At 35.4% G+C, this 21,485-nt stretch overlaps 3 protein-coding genes across 7 annotated transcripts; 2 read left to right on the forward strand and 1 right to left on the reverse strand.

Moving 5' to 3' along the window:
* The first annotated feature begins 671 nt into the window (after window positions 1-671).
* Window positions 672-8,251, forward strand: MRE11 (DNA repair and meiosis protein (Mre11)). Of its 3 annotated transcripts, none has more exons than XM_048082039.2 (23): window positions 672-813; window positions 996-1,041; window positions 1,197-1,332; window positions 1,868-2,025; window positions 2,255-2,345; window positions 2,703-2,822; window positions 2,921-2,989; window positions 3,076-3,155; window positions 3,305-3,407; window positions 3,478-3,585; window positions 3,714-3,776; window positions 3,848-3,919; window positions 4,059-4,136; window positions 4,253-4,315; window positions 4,401-4,461; window positions 4,898-4,980; window positions 5,397-5,510; window positions 5,620-5,697; window positions 6,112-6,180; window positions 6,278-6,540; window positions 7,244-7,364; window positions 7,448-7,654; window positions 7,931-8,251. In XM_048082039.2, the coding sequence occupies exons 2-23, from the start codon at window positions 1,025-1,027 to the stop codon at window positions 7,961-7,963; spliced, it is 2,187 nt and encodes a 728-aa protein (XP_047937996.1). In that variant the 5' UTR covers window positions 672-813; window positions 996-1,024; the 3' UTR covers window positions 7,964-8,251. The 3 variants fall into 3 exon arrangements, with proteins under 3 accessions (XP_047937996.1, XP_047937997.1, XP_047937998.1); XM_048082040.2 differs by having other exon boundaries at window positions 711-845; XM_048082041.2 differs by lacking the exons at window positions 672-813; window positions 996-1,041; window positions 1,197-1,332; window positions 1,868-2,025 and having other exon boundaries at window positions 2,255-2,359.
* A 727-nt stretch (window positions 8,252-8,978) lies between these two features.
* LOC125219757 (tyrosine-protein phosphatase RLPH2-like) lies at window positions 8,979-11,222 on the forward strand. Its single transcript, XM_048121812.2, has 4 exons — window positions 8,979-9,569; window positions 10,405-10,472; window positions 10,568-10,747; window positions 10,837-11,222. Exons 1-4 carry the CDS (start codon window positions 9,056-9,058, stop codon window positions 11,005-11,007), a joined length of 933 nt encoding a protein of 310 aa, XP_047977769.1. The 5' UTR covers window positions 8,979-9,055; the 3' UTR covers window positions 11,008-11,222.
* Window positions 11,223-11,401: 179 nt separating this feature from the next.
* On the reverse strand, window positions 11,402-16,533 carry LOC125219755 (dnaJ protein ERDJ2-like). Of its 3 annotated transcripts, XM_048121805.2 has the most exons (12): window positions 16,396-16,533; window positions 16,246-16,314; window positions 15,686-15,901; window positions 15,469-15,564; window positions 15,097-15,217; window positions 14,875-14,981; window positions 14,563-14,780; window positions 14,105-14,282; window positions 13,898-14,017; window positions 13,350-13,436; window positions 12,649-12,759; window positions 11,402-12,342 (listed from the first exon to the last, which is right to left on the reverse strand). In XM_048121805.2, exons 3-12 carry the CDS (start codon window positions 15,869-15,871, stop codon window positions 11,500-11,502), a joined length of 2,067 nt encoding a protein of 688 aa, XP_047977762.1. In that variant the 5' UTR covers window positions 15,872-15,901; window positions 16,246-16,314; window positions 16,396-16,533; the 3' UTR covers window positions 11,402-11,499. The 3 variants fall into 3 exon arrangements, with proteins under 3 accessions (XP_047977762.1, XP_088918602.1, XP_047977763.1); XM_089062476.1 differs by lacking the exon at window positions 16,396-16,533 and having other exon boundaries at window positions 12,670-12,759; window positions 16,246-16,389; XM_048121806.2 differs by lacking the exon at window positions 16,396-16,533 and having other exon boundaries at window positions 16,246-16,389.
* Between the last annotated feature and the right edge of the window lie 4,952 nt (window positions 16,534-21,485).

A 21,485-nucleotide genomic window follows, 5' to 3' on the forward strand; every position in this document is an offset into this window, starting at 1 on the left:
CATTTTTTCATTTTAGGAAGTTTCTTCGTCGTTGAGGCATTTCCATATATGGTAACTTTTTCTCTATTTCTTACTTTATTCTCTCTTACTTTATTCTCTCTATTTTATTCACTTTATACTTTACTCTCTCTACCTTTTCTTCTCTTTTACTTTTTTATCTATTTATTTAACACATTTCTTTCTAAAACTATATGTCGAAAAATTTCGCCTCAACTATGAAGAAATGGAGTGAATACTCAATATGTATATATATGTGTAATCCATACTTCTTTACTCATTTTTTTTTACATTTCTTAAAATCGCGTTGAATAAAATATGGATAACAATTTACAAATATAGGATGTAGAGTACTATACAAATACAATGATCAATAATTATAAATTAAATAAACTAGTAGTCTCATTTTTATTTTGGCATGAATTTTTTGAAAAAATGGATAAAAGAAGGTTAGTGGAATATATATGTCTCACTTATATATATTAGTTTTAAATTATGTGTGAGTGAAACGAGTTAGTGGAATATGAGGTCTCTTTATCATTTATAGTAATGATGAATCGAGACTCCTATTAATGGACAGATCAAAATGGAAAAACTTGACTCTTATTCGCGGACAGAATAGCATTGCATCCATATTAAATTAAAAAATGTTTTAAAAAATAATTGAAAGTAGTGTATCTGCAAAGATTAAATCCTTTAAAATTTAGGCGCCACTACGATTAAACACTCCACTAAACACTTGACTCGCCCCTCGACTCGCAGCTCCGCCGTTGGCTTCGCCTCCTCCGCCACTTCAATTCTCCCATCAAATTCACTGTATTGAATAATCTTACACGTCGTCACTAAGTGTGTGTAGCTATTTAATCATTTAACTCTCGTTGTGTGTAGTACGACGAACTAGGGTTTTAATAATTTTATTCAGGAATCACTTGCTACTTATATTTGTATCAAAAACAGCATACCAAGTTTTCGTGATCTTCTCTTTATATGTATTGCAGCATAATCGGTGGACCTTCACAAGTACCAAATGGCTGAGTCTCCAAGGTAAATAAAAAGCGAACTGCCAGATATGTATTCTCATTGCGATTTTTAATTTACATTTGCATAGTTATTAAAACGAAATGTAGTTTTTATTGGCATTCGCAGTTTGGAAGAGATGCGAGAAAATTTATTGTATTTGTTTGAATCGAAATCTTCAGGGAAGATGACAGTGATATGCTTCGCGTGTTAGTGGCTACGGATTGCCATCTTGGTTACATGGAGAAGGATGAAATTCGCCGGCATGATTCGTTTCAGGCATTTGATGAGATTTGCTCAATTGCTGCACAAAATCAGGTATATGATATAGTAGTTCTTTTTAATTCCGATTTTTGCTTAATATGAAAAATATGATTCTGCTTCTGTACTCTAGTCCATTGGCATCATAAACTTAAATGGTGGCCATAGCTATCACATGTCGCACAGTCAATGGATTAGTGTAGCACACTTAGGGGCTGTTCGGTTTGCAAGATTATATCTCATGATTAAATTTGTATTATGTTTGGTTAATGAGATTGAATCTCACAACTTAATCCTAGATGGATAATCATGAGATAATTAGTCATAGCCACCCTCTCCAACTAAATTAATTTCACAAGTTAATCCTAGATGGATTATAGTCATGGCAACTGAACAACACCGTACAACGGTACAAGTATATATCAATTTACCGGGATGACAAGAAATCATTGTTGGAAGTGATTTTATGACTGTTGAATATTTTATGTTGCATGATCCCTGATTTTGGTTCTTAAATGTAATCTTGCTTTCTTTGATTCTTTCTCTTGTGAGTTGTTCACACCATGTCTTCACTATTTTTGTTCATTGTCAGGTTGATTTCATACTTCTAGGTGGTGATCTATTTCATGAGAATAAGCCTTCAAGGTCAACCTTAGTCAAAGCCATTGAAATTCTCCGTCGTCACTGCCTTAGCGATAAGCCAGTGCAGTTCCAAGTTGTCAGTGACCAGACAGTGAACTTTGCCAACTGGTATTCTCTTTCTCTGGATATCTCTCCTGTCTTAATCATCATCAATACTTGGTTTCTCCCTACACATCCTTTAAACCCAGCTATTCAAACTTTCTGAGATGTATTGTAGATTTTACTAACTCAATGAATCACGGCGAGGGGCGAATCCAAATAGAAAAACTCATAATGGGTTAAGGGATAATAAGGCTCAAACTGATGACTTCAACCTGTCTATGTTTTCCTTATGTAGCTTTGGTCATGTGAACTATGAAGATCCACACTTCAATGTTGGGTTGCCAGTTTTCAGCATTCATGGAAATCATGATGATCCTGCTGGAGTGGTATGAATTTTATGGTAAACGTAGTGCTTGTTTCTCTCTAAAATGACTGCATTAACTGCTGACCTTTTCAATTCGAAAAACATAATACGATTCAAAACCTTCTCTTTGTGCACCTGAGGAGAGTTTCGTTTTACAGTTTGAAAAGCTAATAAGATGAGTAATTGACCCCAACATTCTATTACCTAACCATATAGTTCACTGTAGACCTGGATACTGGAATTAGGCTGTTCTGTTATGTTAAATGTGGTCCCTGGCTCACTCTATCATGCTTTTCCCTACTTTGTGTAAGGCTTGGTTTGCAAAATCAGTATGAATTTTGAGTTGTTTTATGGGGTTTCTTGTTAACTGTTGTTGCAGGACAATCTTTCTGCTGTTGATATTCTTTCAGCATGTAATCTTGTCAACTATTTTGGAAAATTAGTGCTTGAAGGGTCTGGTGTTGGACAGATCACTCTCTACCCTATTCTTATAAAGAAGGTGTGATCATAACGTAAAAATTGATCCGGTTGGAGCAGGAATAATAGTCTTTTACTTCTTTGGTTCAGTAAATGACATGTGCCGATAATGTATTATAGGGATCAACATCTGTAGCTCTTTATGGTCTTGGAAATATCAGAGACGAACGCTTGAATCGAATGTTTCAGGTACATGGTTGTCTGATCTGGGTTATTTATAATTTTATGCAATCAAATAGGCCTGTTTCTTATTACTCTTGTTTTGTGAGAAATAGACGCCACATGCAGTGCAGTGGATGAGACCAGGCTGTCAAGTTTCAGAATGGTTCAGTATACTAACACTTCATCAAAATAGGTAATAACTAACAACCAACAGTGAGATAATATTTGAGTTGAATGTACATGATAACCAGAAAGACAAATAATAATTGAATACCTATGAGCTCTTTCAAGTTAAGGTTGTATTGATTGCACTTATTAACGTAATCTTCACTTTTTTTTCAGAGTGAAGACAAATCCAAAAAATGCAATAAATGAACATTTCTTGCCTCGATTTTTGGACTTTGTTGTTTGGGGGCATGAGCACGAATGCCTTGTTGACCCTAAGGTTTCAAATGGCTGTGGTACTGGTTCGCTATTTGATCATAGTTTCTGATTGATGATTGTTTGGTTGACAGGAAGTACCAGGAATGGGTTTTCACATTACACAACCTGGTTCATCTGTTGCAACATCTTTGATTGATGGTGAATCAAAGCCAAAACATGTGCTGCTTTTAGATATCAAGGTTATAATTGACTGAATTTTGCTTTGCACCTATCATCCCTTTTGTTTTTATTAATTTATACTTCTTTTATTCTTTCAGTTTCCATAATACCTAAATAATTTATATATGTACTACCAAATGCAATGTAGGGGAATCAGTATCGGTCGACAAATATACCTCTGACTTCAGTGAGGCCATTTGAATACACAGAGGTATAATTGTCCTTCTATGTGGAATAACCAGAGAAACTTCAACTACATTTCTTATAGTTTATGATGTGAAGGTGGTGCTAAAGGATGAACCTGACATAGACTCTAACGATCAGAATTCAATTCTTGAACATTTGGACAAAGTGGTAAGAATGCTGCATCCTTTTGTGCTCCTCTTTGTATGCTATAAGCAAAGTCTGCACATTAGAACATGCTCATTAATTATGAATTTTGCTAATTCAACTGCAGTGCATATTTTCTCATTCTTTGGCTCTGTTTTTGTAGGTTAGAAATTTGATAGAAAGGGCAAACCAGAAGGCTGTCAAGAAACAAGAGCTCAAGCTACCCTTAGTTCGAATAAAGGTAATTCTTGTATCTATATTGTTTTTTTCACTTTTTTCTTTAATTTGTTAATTTCTTATTATTACTCTGGTAAATTTTACTTTATGCTCAACTCTATTTGCTTTTGAAATAAATAGGTTGATTATTCAGGGTTTATGACAATAAATCCACAAAAATTCGGGCAAAAGTATGTAGGGAAGGTACGCAATTCCTTTTCCTTTCAACCCAATTAAAAACAACAGGAAGTTTTAATTGCTGATGGTTCTCACAGTTTCTACAATATAGGTTGCAAATCCACAGGATATTCTTATATTTTCTAAAGCTTCTAAGAAAGCTCAAGGTGACGGTAAGTTCCATGGCTCATATGTCTCTGGTTTCCTAAAGTTAAATATGCCAACATGTCTATACTTTGTCATATGTGTAATTACACCATACTTTGTCATATGTGTAATTACACTATACTTTGATGATTGTCATTTTGTCATGATCTAAATATACCAGTACTGCTATCTTTTACTGATGCCATATTATAACTGTTGAGTACTTCTTTATCAACACCCTCTTTGGCACCTCCTTTCATTTCTTTCCTCTAGACTGTATTGATGTTCAGCACAGTTCCAGATTTTATTTTATGTATCTTGTAAGTGTGTTAGTGATGACCTTACTATTTTATTATGTAGTGAATATATATTGATGACTCTGAACAGCTCCATCCAGAGTTAAACATCTTCTTTCATTCTTGAGTGTCACTGCTGATTGGGACAAATTTTATTTTGCACTAGGTAAAATTGATGACTCCGAACGACTTCGGCCAGAGGAATTGAATCAGCAAAACATTGAAGCTTTGGTTGCTGAAAGTAATCTGGTATATTTCACCACCATTCATTGCACATTTTTAGTTCATTGGAATCATCACGATATTGGTGAAAATTGAAATTGGTTATTCTACAATCTACAGTACAATACAAGACACTATCAATCTATTTTGTGAATATCAATTTTGGTGTTTTACCTGTAACAAACGAAAAGCCATAAGTCCCAGAGTGGATCAAGGGCACTACAAATTTTATGCAACCAAGTTTCCAAACATATAGTATTTTCAAATTGACTTTCCTGATTCTATCAAAAGATGCCTCAGTGTCTACCCCAACTTAAATCTGTGTTAGTTTGAAAAAACAGTTTCTTTACCAAATTATGACATTAAGAATAAAGTTTTGATAATGATTTAATATTGTATGTATTTCTCTAGTCTAAGACCTCATGGACAATATGATTTTTCAGAAGATGGAGATACTTCCCGTCAATGATTTGGATGATGCATTACACAGTTTCATCAATAAGGATGATAAGATGGCTTTCTATTCTTGTCTGAAATACAACCTAGAAGAAACTCGTGTAAGTGATTTGTAGTGATATCATTCCTGGGTATCAATCAGGCAGTTGCACTGATGGTGCTTTAATATCCTTGCTGTATCTTGCTAACTTGACTTATTTTCTACAACAGAATAAAATATCTCTTAATCCAGATGTTCAAAAATTTGAAGAGGAAGACATCATTGTGAAAGTTGGGGAGTGCTTAGAGGCAATAAATCTTTTCCCTCCGTATTCTTTCCTTTTCATCTGTTACTCGTGCTTCATTAAATAATTAATCATTTAGCTGCTTAGATATTACGTACCTGATATTCTTGTTACTTTTGTTATTCTGTATACTTATCCTTGATAGTGAGGTTACCATAGAAAATTGCGAACTTGGCATGGTTTTGCAAATGACCATGGTTATGAATGCTACTTGAGTTTTCATCTATGCATTTTACTATTTTGTAAAAAGAGGCTTTGACCAGAATATAGTCTATGTTTTTCACCAAATTGACTGAATTTGAGATGTGCAGAGCCATACCCCTGTACCCCTGTTTAAATTGTGCTATCACCCTTTATGGGAGACCTTTTATCAACTAAAAAGATGACATTATAAAAATATAAATGTGTATCTTTTCAGGAACGTGTCAAAGAAAGATCTTTGAAGCCAAGAGACTCCCAACAGCTCATGTTTAGTGGCCAACCCTTGGTATATTTTAGCTAGCTAAATACAAACAGAAGATGTTCTAGCTAAGCTAGCTATATGATGTATTTCAATGGTTTGTTTGTTATCACATTTCCCACAGAATGTCAGAAGTAGAAGTACTCAAGGAGTTGCTGATACTACTTCCTTCAGTGATGATGAAGATGCTACTCCACTAACAGGCTCAAAGTCTACCAGAAAGGGCAGGAAAGAGCCATCACAGTCTTTGAAGTCTTCCCAAGATATTACTGAAGCTAGTAAGCAGACTGGAAGAGGAAGGGGAAGGGGAAGAGGGAGGGGCAGGGGTTCCAGCATACTAAAGCAGACCACGCTAGACACGAGCTTGGGTTTCCGTCATTCACAAAGGTAAGATTTTTTCAATGTGTCCCTTGCTGCTTTCGGATATGCTGCAATAACAGATTCCCTTACTCAAGCATATACGCTCCTTTCGTTTGCCTCACCTTATATTCTTGTTGTCCTCCGACTCTCCGTGAGGAATGCTCAGCTGAAGCTTGTATAGTGTGTTACAGTTGCAATAAATTAGATGGAAATCTAAGTATGATAGAAAATCTTATACTTTCTCCATGAACTCTCTGACTCCCTTTTTCTGCACTTGGTTTACCTGCTGTGTGGTCCCCAGCTCTTTAAAAATTGTAAATATGGAGTTCAGAAACTCTATGTACACATAAAATTTCTCGAAAGAATGGCTACATGGTATATCTCTCAACTAGATTGGGCTATTGCATAGTTACTGCCTTACTGTGTTCTCTGCGGATGGTGGAAAAAATTATAATACTCTTAGCATTGCTTGGTTTCATAATATATTATACACATATGTTGGTGAATGCAATACCTGGCATGTTTGTCAATTTTAATCCAAGCTGAATGATTTTCACTGAATTTTATTATAAAAGTTTATGTGAGGGCATGAATCTTTAGTAGAAAAACAGCACATGTTTACTTGGATAAGGTATACATAATAGAGATGTGGTGATAACTTATCAGCACTATTTCATCTTCCTCTATTGAGCTTGGAGAAAATCTCCTATTTGATGTTATTGTGCTGCAGATCTGCATCAGTTGCCGCAGCTGTTCCAGTTCAGAGTTTGGCTGATGAAGAGGATGAAGTTGATTCAGATTCAAATGATGAAACTGCAAGAGTTGATGTTAATGATATTGCTGATGATTCGGTATTGAGTTAAGCGCTTTATGCTCAGTAATCTTTTGAGCTTCAATCCGTAACACTGATTTCTGTATGTGTTTCCTCTGTAAGGATGAGGATGAAACTTTGCAAGGGAAGGGCAGAAAAAGAGCTGCTCCAAGGGGAAGGGGTAGAGGTAGGGGTAAAGCTTCCACCTCAAAAAGGGGAAGAACAACAGATAACTCTTCATCCTCATTTCATAGATTGCTATCAAGTAGAGATGATGAAGACGATGACGATGATGACATGGGGAAGAAATTGAATAAATCTCAACCTCGGGTAATGATGCAGTTCTGGATAAACCAATTTCCCCTTTTGTATGCTGTAAATCCCCTGGTAGCCTTAAAATTGATAGTAGTATCAGTCATGGCTGCATAGTCTCCTTTCCACACGGTTTGTCATTTCATCTCTTAGCCTAGCTTAGCCGAAGCTTCTCATCTCATGATCGTGCATGAAATGAGCTCGAGCAGTTATAGATCAGACTTATAAGCATTAGGGGATGTAATTAACAACCACATAAACAGACAGATATTGATCCTAAAACTTGAATTGTAGGTGACAAGAAACTATGGAGCTTTGAGAAGGTAGCTGCAAGCAGGATCTAAACTCCTTTACCGCCTGATGATGTAATTGTATGGTTCATGGACTCGAGATGGTTGTGTTTTTGGCGCACTATCCTGTCTTATCGTCCTCATCCTGTCTGATTGTCTTCATCTGCTTCTTGTCGTGCGGATTTGGTAGTGGAAGGTTTACCATTTCTGAGTTTTAATAGATTGATTTTAGGCCATGTAACCTGACGGTAATGGCTAACGAATCATTAGTATCCACAAGTGAAAAGGTGATGACTATTCTTTATAAACTGCTCATGTTTTTCTAGTTCTATCTGGATTACATATTATCGTAACTGGTTATTGGGAAGTATTATGTGGTGAATGAGTGGGAAATTTGAAATGGATACATCTTTGTGCTAAACTGAAACCCATTTCAATGTAAATATCACATCAAATAGTGGTTTTACTCCAACCAAAAGTTAAAAGTTAAAACAATATTCTCTATTCACTATCTTTTTTTACTCACAAAATTAGAAAAAGAAATTGGGATTATTTTAGTGTAAACTTAAAGCTATTTGTTTTTTACTTGAATTTAAAATGAGATTGATTTTAAAGTACTATTGAAGCTAATTATGTACTCCATTTTAAGTTTTAGTTTTGTATGGAGTGATCCCTTATTATTTAGTTAAAAATTGAAAATCCTAATTTGAACATATCATTGCTCATATGGCGTTCTACATATTCAATTTAGAGGCAGGAAAATATACCAAAATACCGAAACTCCATAATTTAATACTATATTATATTCAAACTTTATTGAATAAATGAAACTTTAACTAAATTTTGTAATTTAAATCACTACGATTTCCATTTCTTATATATATACACATCGCATACCATAAAAATGTGATTTAATTGACACGAACACGATGGTTTTTTTCAATTAATAAGTGTCTATATTTATGTAAAAATAATTAAAATGTAAAATGTTTTGATCCCTCAAAAAAAATCAGACCCATTTCATTAAAAAGATACTATTAGATAAAAAAAACGAATGCCTGAACTCGGAACGAAATGTGTGATGATAAACGACGACAATACACAGAGTTTGTTTGTTTATAGTAGTTGAATGGATACTAGAGGCACACCGAGAAGCGTATGTTGCGTGGGCGACATCCATGGCTTCATAACCAAGCTCCAGAGCTTGTGGTCTAACCTCGAGCAAGCAGTAGGCTCCCCTGCTTTCCAATCTGCTCTAATTATCTTCCTGGGCGATTACTGCGACAGAGGCCCCAACACCAAGGAAGTCCTTGATTTCCTCATTTCTCTCCCCTCCAATTACCCCAATCAGCGCCATGTCTTCCTCTGCGGCAACCATGACTTCGCATTCTCCGCCTTCTTGGGGCTTCTCCCCGCTCCAGTCGACGCCTCCGATTTCTCCGCCACGTGGACGGAATACGCGATGAATGAGGAGAGAGAGAGGTGGTATAAAGGCCATGGCTACGAGAATATGCATCTGCAGGGAAGGAGGTGGGCGGGTAGGATGATTGGCTTCAATCGCGCCAAAAACACTGATTATCAGGGCTCCATTTACGATGCTGCCCCTACTTTCGAATCCTATGGTGTTCCCCATGGATCTGCAGGTATCATTCATCATTTTCAACTCTTCTCTAATTTTGTATGTGTGTTTAATTATGCTTTTAACTTTTGTGAACAATATTCCGATTCCTGAGCATCTATGTGGAAGTGGAAGTTTGTTTTGTGATATCTTTTGACTCCTTTTGGAATGTGGAAGCATTGGCCTAAAAAAAATTGGTTTTGATTTGTTAATAAAGATAGCTCTGTTTTGGCAGTTTAATTCAATTGTAGGGTTCTACTTTTTTTATTTGGATTTGATGATTCGGAATACTATTGTGTTGTAGCTAAGCTTTGTTTGATTTTGGCCTTGGGCAATGGTTTGTTGCTTATTCAGATTAGTGATATTGGTCTTTAAAAACCGCCGCATTCTGGTATTTGTACTATCTTTGAAATTGGTCTTTAAAATCACTTTTTTTTATAAGTGTGCAGTTTTCCCAACCCTACCCAAACAGAGCTTTTTCGGTAGATGTTGATCCTGTGTGGATAGCCGTGTAATCTATATGGTTTAGTACATGAAACAACGTCTTTTCGAACTCTTAATTCTTGAATTGAGGTTTAATAATACAAAGTATCAAAATTCTTTCAAAGTTTATGGTTTTCAAGACCAATATCCCTTCAGATTATGACTACATCTGCTGGAGCTGCCGGATATTAAGTCCATCTAGTGTGCTCTCTGTGAGTTTCTTGCCTATGCCCTTTAGGTTCCTCGAACAAATCCAAGTGATCCTGTATAGATAAGACTGGTGTAGATGGATTTACTTCGAAATACTCTTGAATTGGATAGAAATTTCAGTTTAAGACGTCGTAGTTTCATACTATGATGTGTTGCACATGCCACAGAGTTGATGAAGGTAGTTCCGGACGAGCACAAGAAGTTTCTTGCTGATTTGGTTTGGATTCACGAAGAGGTGAGTAAGCCTATAGATCAGTTCCTCTGCAAGAAATAATGTTGTGCAAAAAAGAATCAAATCAAACCACTAACTTGGCCTATTGAATGTGCAAGGAAAATGTAAGTATAGAGACAGAAAAAGGATTGCAGAACTGTAAACTGATAGCTGTGCATGCTGGTTTGGAGAAAGGTAAAGGGGTCAAAGAGCAGCTAGATTATCTGAAAGCCAAGGATACAAGGATCCCTAAAGTCGAAGCTCTTAGTGGGAGAAAGAATGTCTGGGACATCCCAGAGGTGATTCGCTTAATTATCAACTTCTGTTTGAACAAAAACCGTGTGACATTCCATGGTATATTTCTTGATCTTGGTTTGGTTTCTTGTAGGAATTGAGTGAAACTCCAACTATTGTGGTGAGTGGTCATCATGGAAAGGTCCATATTGAAGAGTTGCGGTTAATAATTGATCAAGGAGGTGGTATGGTGAGTAACCCAGTGGCTGCTCTTGTGCTCCCATCAAAGACCCTCGTGCTCGACACTGAACAATTGGTGAAATAGTCTCTCTAATTTTCCATCAGCTTTGTCAGAAAACTCTGAGAATGTCATGTTTTTTTTTGTTGATTGACCAGATTCTTGATGGGATTTAAGCTCGCCAATAAGCTCCAAAATGTCTTAATTAGTTTTATCATTTGTTTTGAAGAGCTTTGTGTAGTCTCATATATACACTCATGGCTCATCTATATTAATGTGGCAGCCAGTATTCATAATTTCAATCGGTAAATCATTTGTTGACCGAAGCCCAACCCAGTTGAATGAATATAATGTGTGCTAGATGTCGTAAGGAGCAAATATCCAGCATTTCATCCGAAGCAACAAATTCTCTCACGAGTCCAGAACTACATTTAACTCCTATTTTCCCTCTCTAAAAATGGCGAAAACAAATGTAACAACATTGAAAAATGGAACAAATAGCTTTGTTATCTAGTCATTTGTAATGTGACACTTGAGTAACTAAAGGAAAAAATCAACAGTAAAAAAAAGGTAAAAAGCTCAATTTTCATCACTTTCTGAGCCACCATCAGAACTCGAACCCTTTGCATCATCATGTACCGAGCCATCTGCCACAGCTCCTTGAGCATCTTTACCCCTGACATCCTCGTCATCTTCGCTGTACTCACTCTCGTAATCATCATCATACTCATCATCGCCTTCCTCGTCTTCATCTTCGGCTCCATCCTCTAACGATGGCACTTCATCTGTAGAGACAATGTTCCTCGTGCCAGCACGAGTTCGTTTCAACACCTTGAGCTTCACATTGGACTTTGCATCACAACCTATCCATGCATCACACAAGCAGTACGAGGTCAGGTTGTAATTTCCTTCGGAGGGGGCCTGGAACTTGCCCATCACTAGCCTTGAACCTGATTTCACTCTATTAATTGCTTCTTTTACAGCTATCTTAATCTCCTTTGCACTGGCACCAGACCCCTCCTTTAATTCTTGAATTGCTTTAGACGCAGCAATTATTGCAGTGGCCTCATCCATGAAATTAACCTTTTGCGACATCCAGACATCGTTTGAAGATGCGTCTGCAAGCAGCAGCCAAAAATTCTCCTCTTTTTCATAGGGGAAGTAGGGAGCATGTGGTAAGGCACGGATCGAGTCATTCCATCGCCGAAGAGTAATCCAAGCTTGCATGGTCACAATGTCACCCTCTTGTATTCCCTCCTCACCTTCTGTCTCACATGTTAAATCAATTAAAATGGAAGGCATCATCTCAAGAACGATCTCCACATCTTGGGCTTCAGCATCAGAAAAGCCAGCAAACTGAGTCAACAGCTCTGCGCGCTCTTGTTGTTTCATTTCACGAAAATCTTGGAACGATCGAACTTTCTAAACAGAGACAAGGAGTCAGGAAGTCAATACCCATAACAGACTATAAGGTGAGATTTTCCAACACTGCCAACAAAAATGTTTTATGGGGGGCAATAAGAGATTCGGTGAAATAACAGGAAAATAATGAAACCGCGGTACTTTCCACAAATAGGTTATGGCCACAGAAACAAGGTTACAGCAACTTCAAATATGTAGTTGCAAAACCAACATGCACACTTGAGTACTTTGACATAGGGGCACACATGTACATAAAAGAAGACGAATAAGACACACACACACACACACACACACAGAGAGAGAGACCTTTCTGGCAATCTTTTTTACCACTGATTCAGTAAAATGCGGCAGCTGGAGAAATGGACCATAACCTTCACTTGAACCGCCGGTTGCTTTTCTTGCACTCAGGGGGACAGCCTGCATAAGAACAGGAACACTTACACTTTAGTTTCAATGAATCATAGATCTTTCAAGGAAACAAGAAAATAATTAACAAAAAATAAAAGGATCCAAGGTGGTTCAGAAATACTCAAGAGAAAAGGCATCTCTTTGTTTCTCCAGAAAGGTTGAGCATAGTTAATTAACTTATTGTCTCTATGGAATTCTACCTACATGATTAGGTTGTTGATCAAAAGCAGTTTCCAGTCAAAGGTTTCCCTTGTTTATGAATTTGTAGAGTTTTATATTCATGATACAAGCCTAAAGAATCTTAACGGAAAGAATTCCAGTTTCTTTCTGATCGATGTGGCTTCGTTTAATATCTACAAGAACAACTAGAATTTATTTATTCTTAAAATGAGAGGCAACAGCGAAATAATATTTGTAAAGACAGCCTATTTATTGTATGATAAAAAGAAGATATATCTTTAATTGGCATGAGCTAACAGGAGGAAATAACCCGAGATATGACCACAAGGTTATTGATGGTCAAAGAAGCAACTGATTTTAACAGCAAAGAAGTTAGAGCAGTAAGTTCACATTGTACTACTTTGGAACTCTAGATGTACCTGGATCATACTCTGGGATAGCTCAACCACTCCAATAGCAGGTCTCAGCCATCCATGTCCTTGTTGGGTACGTGGTATGATTGCCATCTGCATAGGAATATAATTTCTATATAATCAACTATACCCATAGAAACGTGTACAATATGATTACAAAGTTGCCCCACAATAATAACCAAGGAAGTTGACAAGCATCAGTGCAAAACCATAAAGGGACGTAAGGGCACTTATTCCATAATTCTCTAGATAAAGGTGGAACAAAGATTTGTATCGAGAAACTGCTTCAAGCATGATATGCTAATTTTATAATAATAAAGAAAAAAGGGTGGAAATCTCCCTTATTTCCAACCACATATGACTTAAACAGAGTAGCAAAATGATTAATAATTGTGGTTATCTTTCAGGAATCCATCTGGATAGTTCTCCCTAAAAAGTAGTAATGTAAAATCATAAATCATTTATAATGTATTCCTCTCATGAAATACACATAAATGAACAAAAAGAAAAGGGATACACAAAAGCTGAAATGCTGAATGATATGCTGCTAATACCTTAATTAGTTCTTCTAGAAGACGAGGTGCAAGGGCAAGCATTTTCTTAAAATCTTGCTGCAAATATGGAGATAATTCTGCGGTTTCACGAGTCAGGTGTGCTTGAATTAATAACTCAGACTGTGAACAAAAAACATATACTTTTAGAAGGGAAACATATACATATCAATGCATTTAACTTCCAAAACTCAACAGATAATTAATTACCTTCACTAAAGCCGGATGCTGTTTCCAAAATTTAGCTTGTTCTTGTCGGATATTTCTAAGGTCCAGATTTAGCTCACTCCTGACCAACACAAATAACTTCTGCAGCGATTCTTCATCAGTTCGACGAACGGGGATCTCCATGTATTCGGCAGCCCTAATGAAAACTTCCATCACCTTGCTGTACAAATAAAAGATTAGTTACACGCTAATTTGAAACCAAATCATTACAAAAATTTAAATAGCAAAATATGCTATTCTCCTACATTGTATTACATGCTTATCACTCCAAAGAGTCCAAACTAGCAAAAATCAATTCAAAATTCCTTATCACTCCAAATAATGGTACACTTTTAAGTTCATATGTCATATAGATTCAACCAAGTTTAAAGATGTCATGGTAATGATTTAAGCATGTCGGGTCAAAGGTAGAGTACCGATTACATCAAATGGTTCCATACCTTGGAGCTAATGAAGGCTTCATAAAATGGTAATAAGCATACATTGTGTGATGCATGACATAATTCCCTGTATATTTTGATGACCTTGACAAGTATATGACCGCTATTGTCAGGGGCAGAATGATACAGACTCCAACAATTCCAAGTAGCAAAATTCCACCAGATGCTCCATCAATGTTCAAAAGAAACTGGGGAAGAGCAATTCCCATTTGTATGCCCTACAGAGGGGAAAAACCACAGAGCTAATTTCTCATGCAAAACTGTCAGAAAAAATGATGATGACTAATATAAGATCTCCATATATACAATTACCTGCCTGCCATCAGGGTGCCCATACTTCTCAAAGTTCTCCCGTGATATAGGATCAGTTAGAGCCTGATAAGCCTTGGATATATAATCGATAAAGTACTTGTTAGCCTCTGCACAAGAAGGTTTAAAATCCAGTAAGCAACTGGAACAAGAACACTGCCAGTTTCAATCTCGGTTATACTATTAAACAGTAATAGTAAATTGCAGGCATTAAACACCTTCAACCTGGGTCTGGATTTTTATCAGGATGGTATAAAATGGAAAGTTTCCTATAGGCCTTCTTTATTTCTGGTTCTGACACTCCCGGTTCTAATCCAAGTATGCTGAATGGCTCAAATATTTGGATCTGTATAAGGAAGTTCAACATTATATTCTGAGCAGATAAAATTAAAGGAAATTAAATGGAAAAACACAAAATGTCGTTAACAAGCTGGACTGTATTCCGATACATGGTTAAACCACTTCTTGATGCATATTTGAGAAATATGCTCAACATCCCTAACAGATCTTCCAGTCCAGACTCAGATATGTATTACTAATAATTACTACTCCACTACTTTGAGGGGGGGGGGGGGGGGTGTAAGAAACAGAATGTACCTCAGTGTTAATATGTTTGATGTAGAAACTCAAAAGCACAACCACCACCCAGAGCAACAACACCGTCAGGTTGCTATAAGTCGAAAAGTTTGAAATCTGACATGTGACAGCCACCAGATGGATTAAAGGATACCACGGAAAGAAACACGGATCAGCTAACACTAGTAATGTCAACTTGAGCATTGGGAGGAGGTTCACAGTCAGGTTAGATGCTTACACGTCTAAATATGGATTTCCGATACTTCCCAGAGCGGAAGCAAACTGAACAACGGCAATTAATATTCTGGCTCTTTTTTCTGAATGTGAGGTATAAATTGACAAACGTATAAGGCACTAGAGGCAGTGCAATCATCGTCAACACAAAAATTGGGAACAGCGCACTATTCTCTTCAGCCGCAGCCATACTTAACTTCTAGCTTCTCGCACTCCAATTCTTCAATCCAATAAAAACTCCACTCAACTTTTGTTTTCCATAAACCAATATCAACAAGTAAAAAGGAATTCAAATGGCTAAGCATATGCATTGCTGGTTAAACCTAAATTCTTAAATTTCACAATACCTAATTCCTAGTTTTCCAATAGTTATTCATACAACAGCTCGTAAATTGATTAATCAACATTATTTTGCAAATCAGAAAGTCCAATTTTGTAAATATGGATGCATGTAGCGATCAGCAGAATCAAAGCAATATGTCGAAGAAAGTATAAATCGGAATTAGCAGATCAAATACAGCAGATGAAAAACTTGAAACAATCGAATGATGTAGTAGTAAAAACCTGGCCGGAAAAGTGCGGGAATTGAAGCCGAGAGCAGGTGAGCTGAGCTTTGGGAAAAAGAATCCTAAGCTGTGGAAGCAGAAGTCGAGCTGTAGAATCAGCCCTAGGAATTTGAAGATGATGAAACTGATGTAGAGATGGTGTGTTTACCGGGATTTGCCGTACGCTTGTTTCAACGATGGGGAAGAGGTTTGGACTCGAAGCAAGCACGTGGCCCATCTTTCAGTTCGTTCGGCCCGTTAATAGCATAACGTATCAGCTAATTTTAATATTGGGTGTATACAATTTAGTGATCAATTCCTAATTTCAATATTGGGGGTATACAATTTACTGATAGATTCTTTTTTTAGGCGTTAAATTGCATCACGTATGAGCTGATCTCCATATTGAGTGTGTAACTTGCTATTAAGTACTCCCTCTCTCCTGGATAATTCATCCCACTTTAATCGGATACGGGTTTTTAAAATGTAATGAAAAATAAGTTGAAAAAGTTAGTGAAATGTGGGTCCTACTTTTATATATTAGTTTTATAATAAAATTTGAGTAAGAATGAGTTAGTGGAATATAGGGTCTGTCTAACTACCAAAAATAGTAAAAAGTAAAATAGGATAAATTATGTGACGGACCGATATGGAAAACTGAGACGAATTATCCGGGACGGAGGGAGTATTAATTGCTAATTTCGATATTGGGTGTACTAATGAATTTCTTTTTTTCTATAGGTAAAAATAGATAGTAATACAAAAGTCGCTTCGATTTTAATCGAACAATTTTTTTTTTCACTTTTTCTTTGGTAAAAAAATGAAGTGGACAGAGCCCGATTATAAATTAATGAACGTAACCTAGTTTATCATACACAAACCAAATACTAAAACTCAAGAGAGGGGACTTTAAAACATGGACAACTTTATAAAGTTGCATGCGTAATGTGACAGAAAGTTAGCAGCGAAATTTCCTTCCATGTGCACATGACGGAGTACCACTGAGTCAAACTCATGTAACAATCTCTACACTCCGTACTATAGATCTGCAATTGGGGTCACTTCAAAGTTCCCCTCAATTATGGACACACCAATTAAATTTATCACACTTTACCTCCAGCTTTCGAATACCCATATTCTTTGCCAACTGTAGCCCATAAAACAAGCACCAAATTTCGGCAGTCAAAATAGAACACACTTCAATATTAGCAACAAAACCATACCTCCAAGTTCCTATAGTATCATAGATGTGACCACCACCAAAAGCATGTCATGATCTTCCCTTTAGCGATGCGTCAATATTGAGCTTACGGATGTTCGGCAAAGAGGGTCGCCAACTGACAAAAGTGGGTAGTCGAGCTACTCCAGAGGTTGTATCGTTTGTCATTTTAGCCTCTTCTACCGTCTTTGCTAAACTAACAATCCGAGTCATGCTCTCACGGATTAATCCTATCTATCCTCTTAAACATGAAGCCATATCGTCTTTTCCAAATTTGCCAGCAACATACTCCATATACCGTGCATAATTTGGCTCCACCTAACAAAGTTTTTCTGACTTTGTGCATTAACTACTATTCTACTAGAGCAATTCACTTACCAAACAATATATTTCCCTTTAACATAACAAGAGTGAACTACTTAGGAGTACCTAAAATTTGGATTGATATTAAACGCGATACTCAAATGTTAAAAATGACACCACGTAGTACCAAAAATATTGTTCACTCATATAAAATCATTCACTTTATAAATAATTAGTATCTCACACTCGTGATGCACACCTTATCGTATTTCTTTTAAAATATTCCCTCCGTCCTAAGCTATTTCCTCCATATTCCATTTTGGATTGTCTTACTTCATTTCCGGTTGTTAGCAAAAAAAATATCTTCCTTCTTCCTTTATCTCTTTTATCTTTCTACTTTATTTTCTTTCCTACTTTATTTTTATTGGGGTTTGCAGCAGAAGAATTTACAATTCAAACAAATTAAACACAGGATCTATTTAGGTGATTATTTGGACTCTATTCGCACAAATTGACATATTACATGCAAAGAACTTGAATTAAATTATGCTTCAGGTTGAATTGAACCTTTAAACATGAATTCTACGGAGAGAACTCGATACCTTGATGATTTTTCAAAGAATCGACGATCGCTTGCGTATTCTCTATGTGATGATCTTCAGTACTCAACCAGGTATCTTCTAGTTGTATCCCAACTTTTGTTTTGATCTTAGAGTGAGTTAAACTTATCAAAATATATAAGTTTTGGAGAGAGAAGAGACTGAATCCCTACACAAAATAGAAGTGCAATTTTTTATCCTATTCAAGAGAGGGAGGTATGCAAATTTTGAGAGATGGAGGTTTATCCTTTGTCTCTCATCTATTAACCTATTCATAAAGTTATGTTGGGCTAGTCACTCCTACGGGTGGAAATATAGATATCGGGTATTGGGTTTACCCGTACCCGACCCGATACCGGCCGGGTATTGGGTATCCAATATCCACTTTTATGGGATTGGGTATGGGGTTGGGAATTGAAATTTAAGATAATTCGGGTATTGGGTAACCCGAATGTGTATCGGGAATTACCTAAATACCCAATTTATTATTTTAAGTATTTTATAAATTAGGTTTAGTCATTTCAGGCTTCAAGAGCCAAATTAATTTATTTACTAATTATAACTTTCTCTAAACTTATAGTATAAATAAGTCAATCTCTCTTACTCTAGGTCACTACTTCTATATTTTAGTTAAATGTGTAACTTTTACTCTTTTACTTACATAACCAATCCTCATAAATATAATCGTGTATTTTAAAATAAAAGTGATCTATTTTTTTTTATATAGTTTTATACTACAAAATAAATGCAACATTAAAGATATTAGTGTATTTAAATATTTTCTGTAGTTATATAAATATAATTATAATCTGAATTTTTTTTTATTAGTTATTAACACATGTAAAGAGTCGGGTATTTGGGTACCCGATTCATCGGGTTTGGATATCCGGGGTGGGTATTGGATTACCCGAAAATATATCGGGTCAGGTATCGGGTGGACATTTTAGATGATTTTTGGGTTTGGATACCCGATTTTTTTGGGTCGAGTATCCACGGATACCCGTATTCCCACCCCTAGTCACTCCTATTTGGCTTTAACTAATTAAATTAACCCCAATTTAATTTTAGCTGAAAAAGAATATTATCAACCACTATAGTATAAAACAATACTCCAACTCGTTCCTGAAAAGTATGAACTATTTCCTTAGTAGGCTGCCTTGTATATATAAACTTTTAATTTGGAAACAACACATTCCCCTTACACATCATTTTATTCACAACTTATACAATTACACTACACTGCTAATGTTATGGAGCCCACTATATTTACCAACACTCCTTACACTATCTTTTATCTATCTCTCTTACTTTACCAATTGTACATTAAAATCTGTACCAAACCAAATATTCGGGAGTATTGACTGGTCATCCAAATCCGAAACTATGCGTAATCCAGGTACCACTTTAATTTAATTATATCTTGACGCTTAAGATATAAAGATCCATTTATTGATTAAAGTCTGTTATTAACTTAATTAAGTAATACTTCTTACGTCCCAAGAACATTTCTTTTGCACGTAAATTAAAAAATTGATGTGTTAAAGGTTAAAGTCGAGAGAGTAAAGTAGAAGAGGGAATAAAGTAAAAGAGTGAATAAAATAATAGAGAAGAAGAAAGTAAGTAGTATGAGAAAAAATAGAGTTTTTGCCAAAAAAGAAAATAATTCAACTATCTTAGGACAACTCCAGAAAAATACTACTCCCTCCGTCCCGCTTTAGCAGTCCCATTGACTTTTCTGCACTCATTTTGTAAAAATGATAATAAATAGTTAAAGTAGATAAATAATAAAATAAAAAAGAGAATAATATAGAGAAGAGTCTTATCTACATTATTCTCTTTTTTATTTTATTATTTCTCCACTTTAACTATTTATTATCATTTTTACAAAACGAGTGCAGAAAAGTCAATGGGACTGCTAAAGCGGGACGGAGGGAATACTATACTACTACGACTCAACTACCTTGGAACAACCCAAAATAAAATTTATACCCTTTTATTACGTTCGATTTGACGTAACAGCAAAAGGCGGGTTCACTAATAAACACAATTTTAATCAATAAATATTTTTTTAGTTATAATGATATTCTTGTAAGCTATCAAATGCAATATATATTTATAATAAATCAACTTTATATATATTCGTAGGGTAGGAGGGGAGTGATCAATTGTTAACTAATTAGTAATCACAAACTAAGACTAAATTTTAGCCATTAGATTAGAAAATTTAATGGTTGAAATAATGCCACATGGATAATATGTTTAATTAAGAAAATTAATAAATAAAATTAGAAGGTATTAATGTCAATTCCCTCTCATTAAAATCATCTTCAAAACTTTAAATTTACGCAACTCTCTCGATTTAAATTATTTTTTCACAAAAAATATATCAAATTAAAGATAATTTTATAAAGATTCCAACGAGATCTCAATTGCATATGTTCCGACGACGTTCGGATGATGAAATTTGATATTTTTTATTTTAGTTTTCGTAAGTGTTGATAACCATATTTTTATCAACAAATACATAAAAAAATCTCAATAAAACCATATAAAAATCTCAATAAATATGTGTTGATATTTTCTTGTACTAGTGTTGATATTCTTATGTCATATTGTTAATACACTATGTTGATATAAAATACATTCACGAAAATTATCATATGATGACATAATGATGACACCCTTTTGTTGATATTTTGTCTATTATTTATTGAGATTTGTAAGATTTAATCTCATCCACTTATTTTAAAATCTAAGGGTAAAAATTTGGTCTTGATTTTGGATTAGAGTATAAGCAGTACAATATGACCCTTAATAGGATATACCCAACATTAGATGCAACGTTTTATAATTAAAATGGGAATAACTATTTTTTTTTTTCTCATCATGTATTAAAAATTGAAAGAAAAGTTATAACATGATTTTAGAACAATTCCAATGATATTTAAGTTATTTTTTTTTCAAAACCATCTTTTTATATGTATAGATTTCCATTTAAGCTATTTTAATTTTGATTTAATTTTTAAAAGATACTCCATTCGTTGCATAAAAAATACGAGAATTAATGCACAATTGGTAAAGTAAGAAGAGATAAAAGGAAAAAATAAATTATACGGAGTATAATTGTTAGAGGAGAAT

Source organism: Salvia hispanica, chromosome 1 (assembly GCF_029641045.1).
Source record: "Salvia hispanica isolate PSC_SH4W2 chromosome 1, Shi_PSC_v1, whole genome shotgun sequence".
Taxonomy (NCBI): domain Eukaryota; kingdom Viridiplantae; phylum Streptophyta; class Magnoliopsida; order Lamiales; family Lamiaceae; genus Salvia; species Salvia hispanica.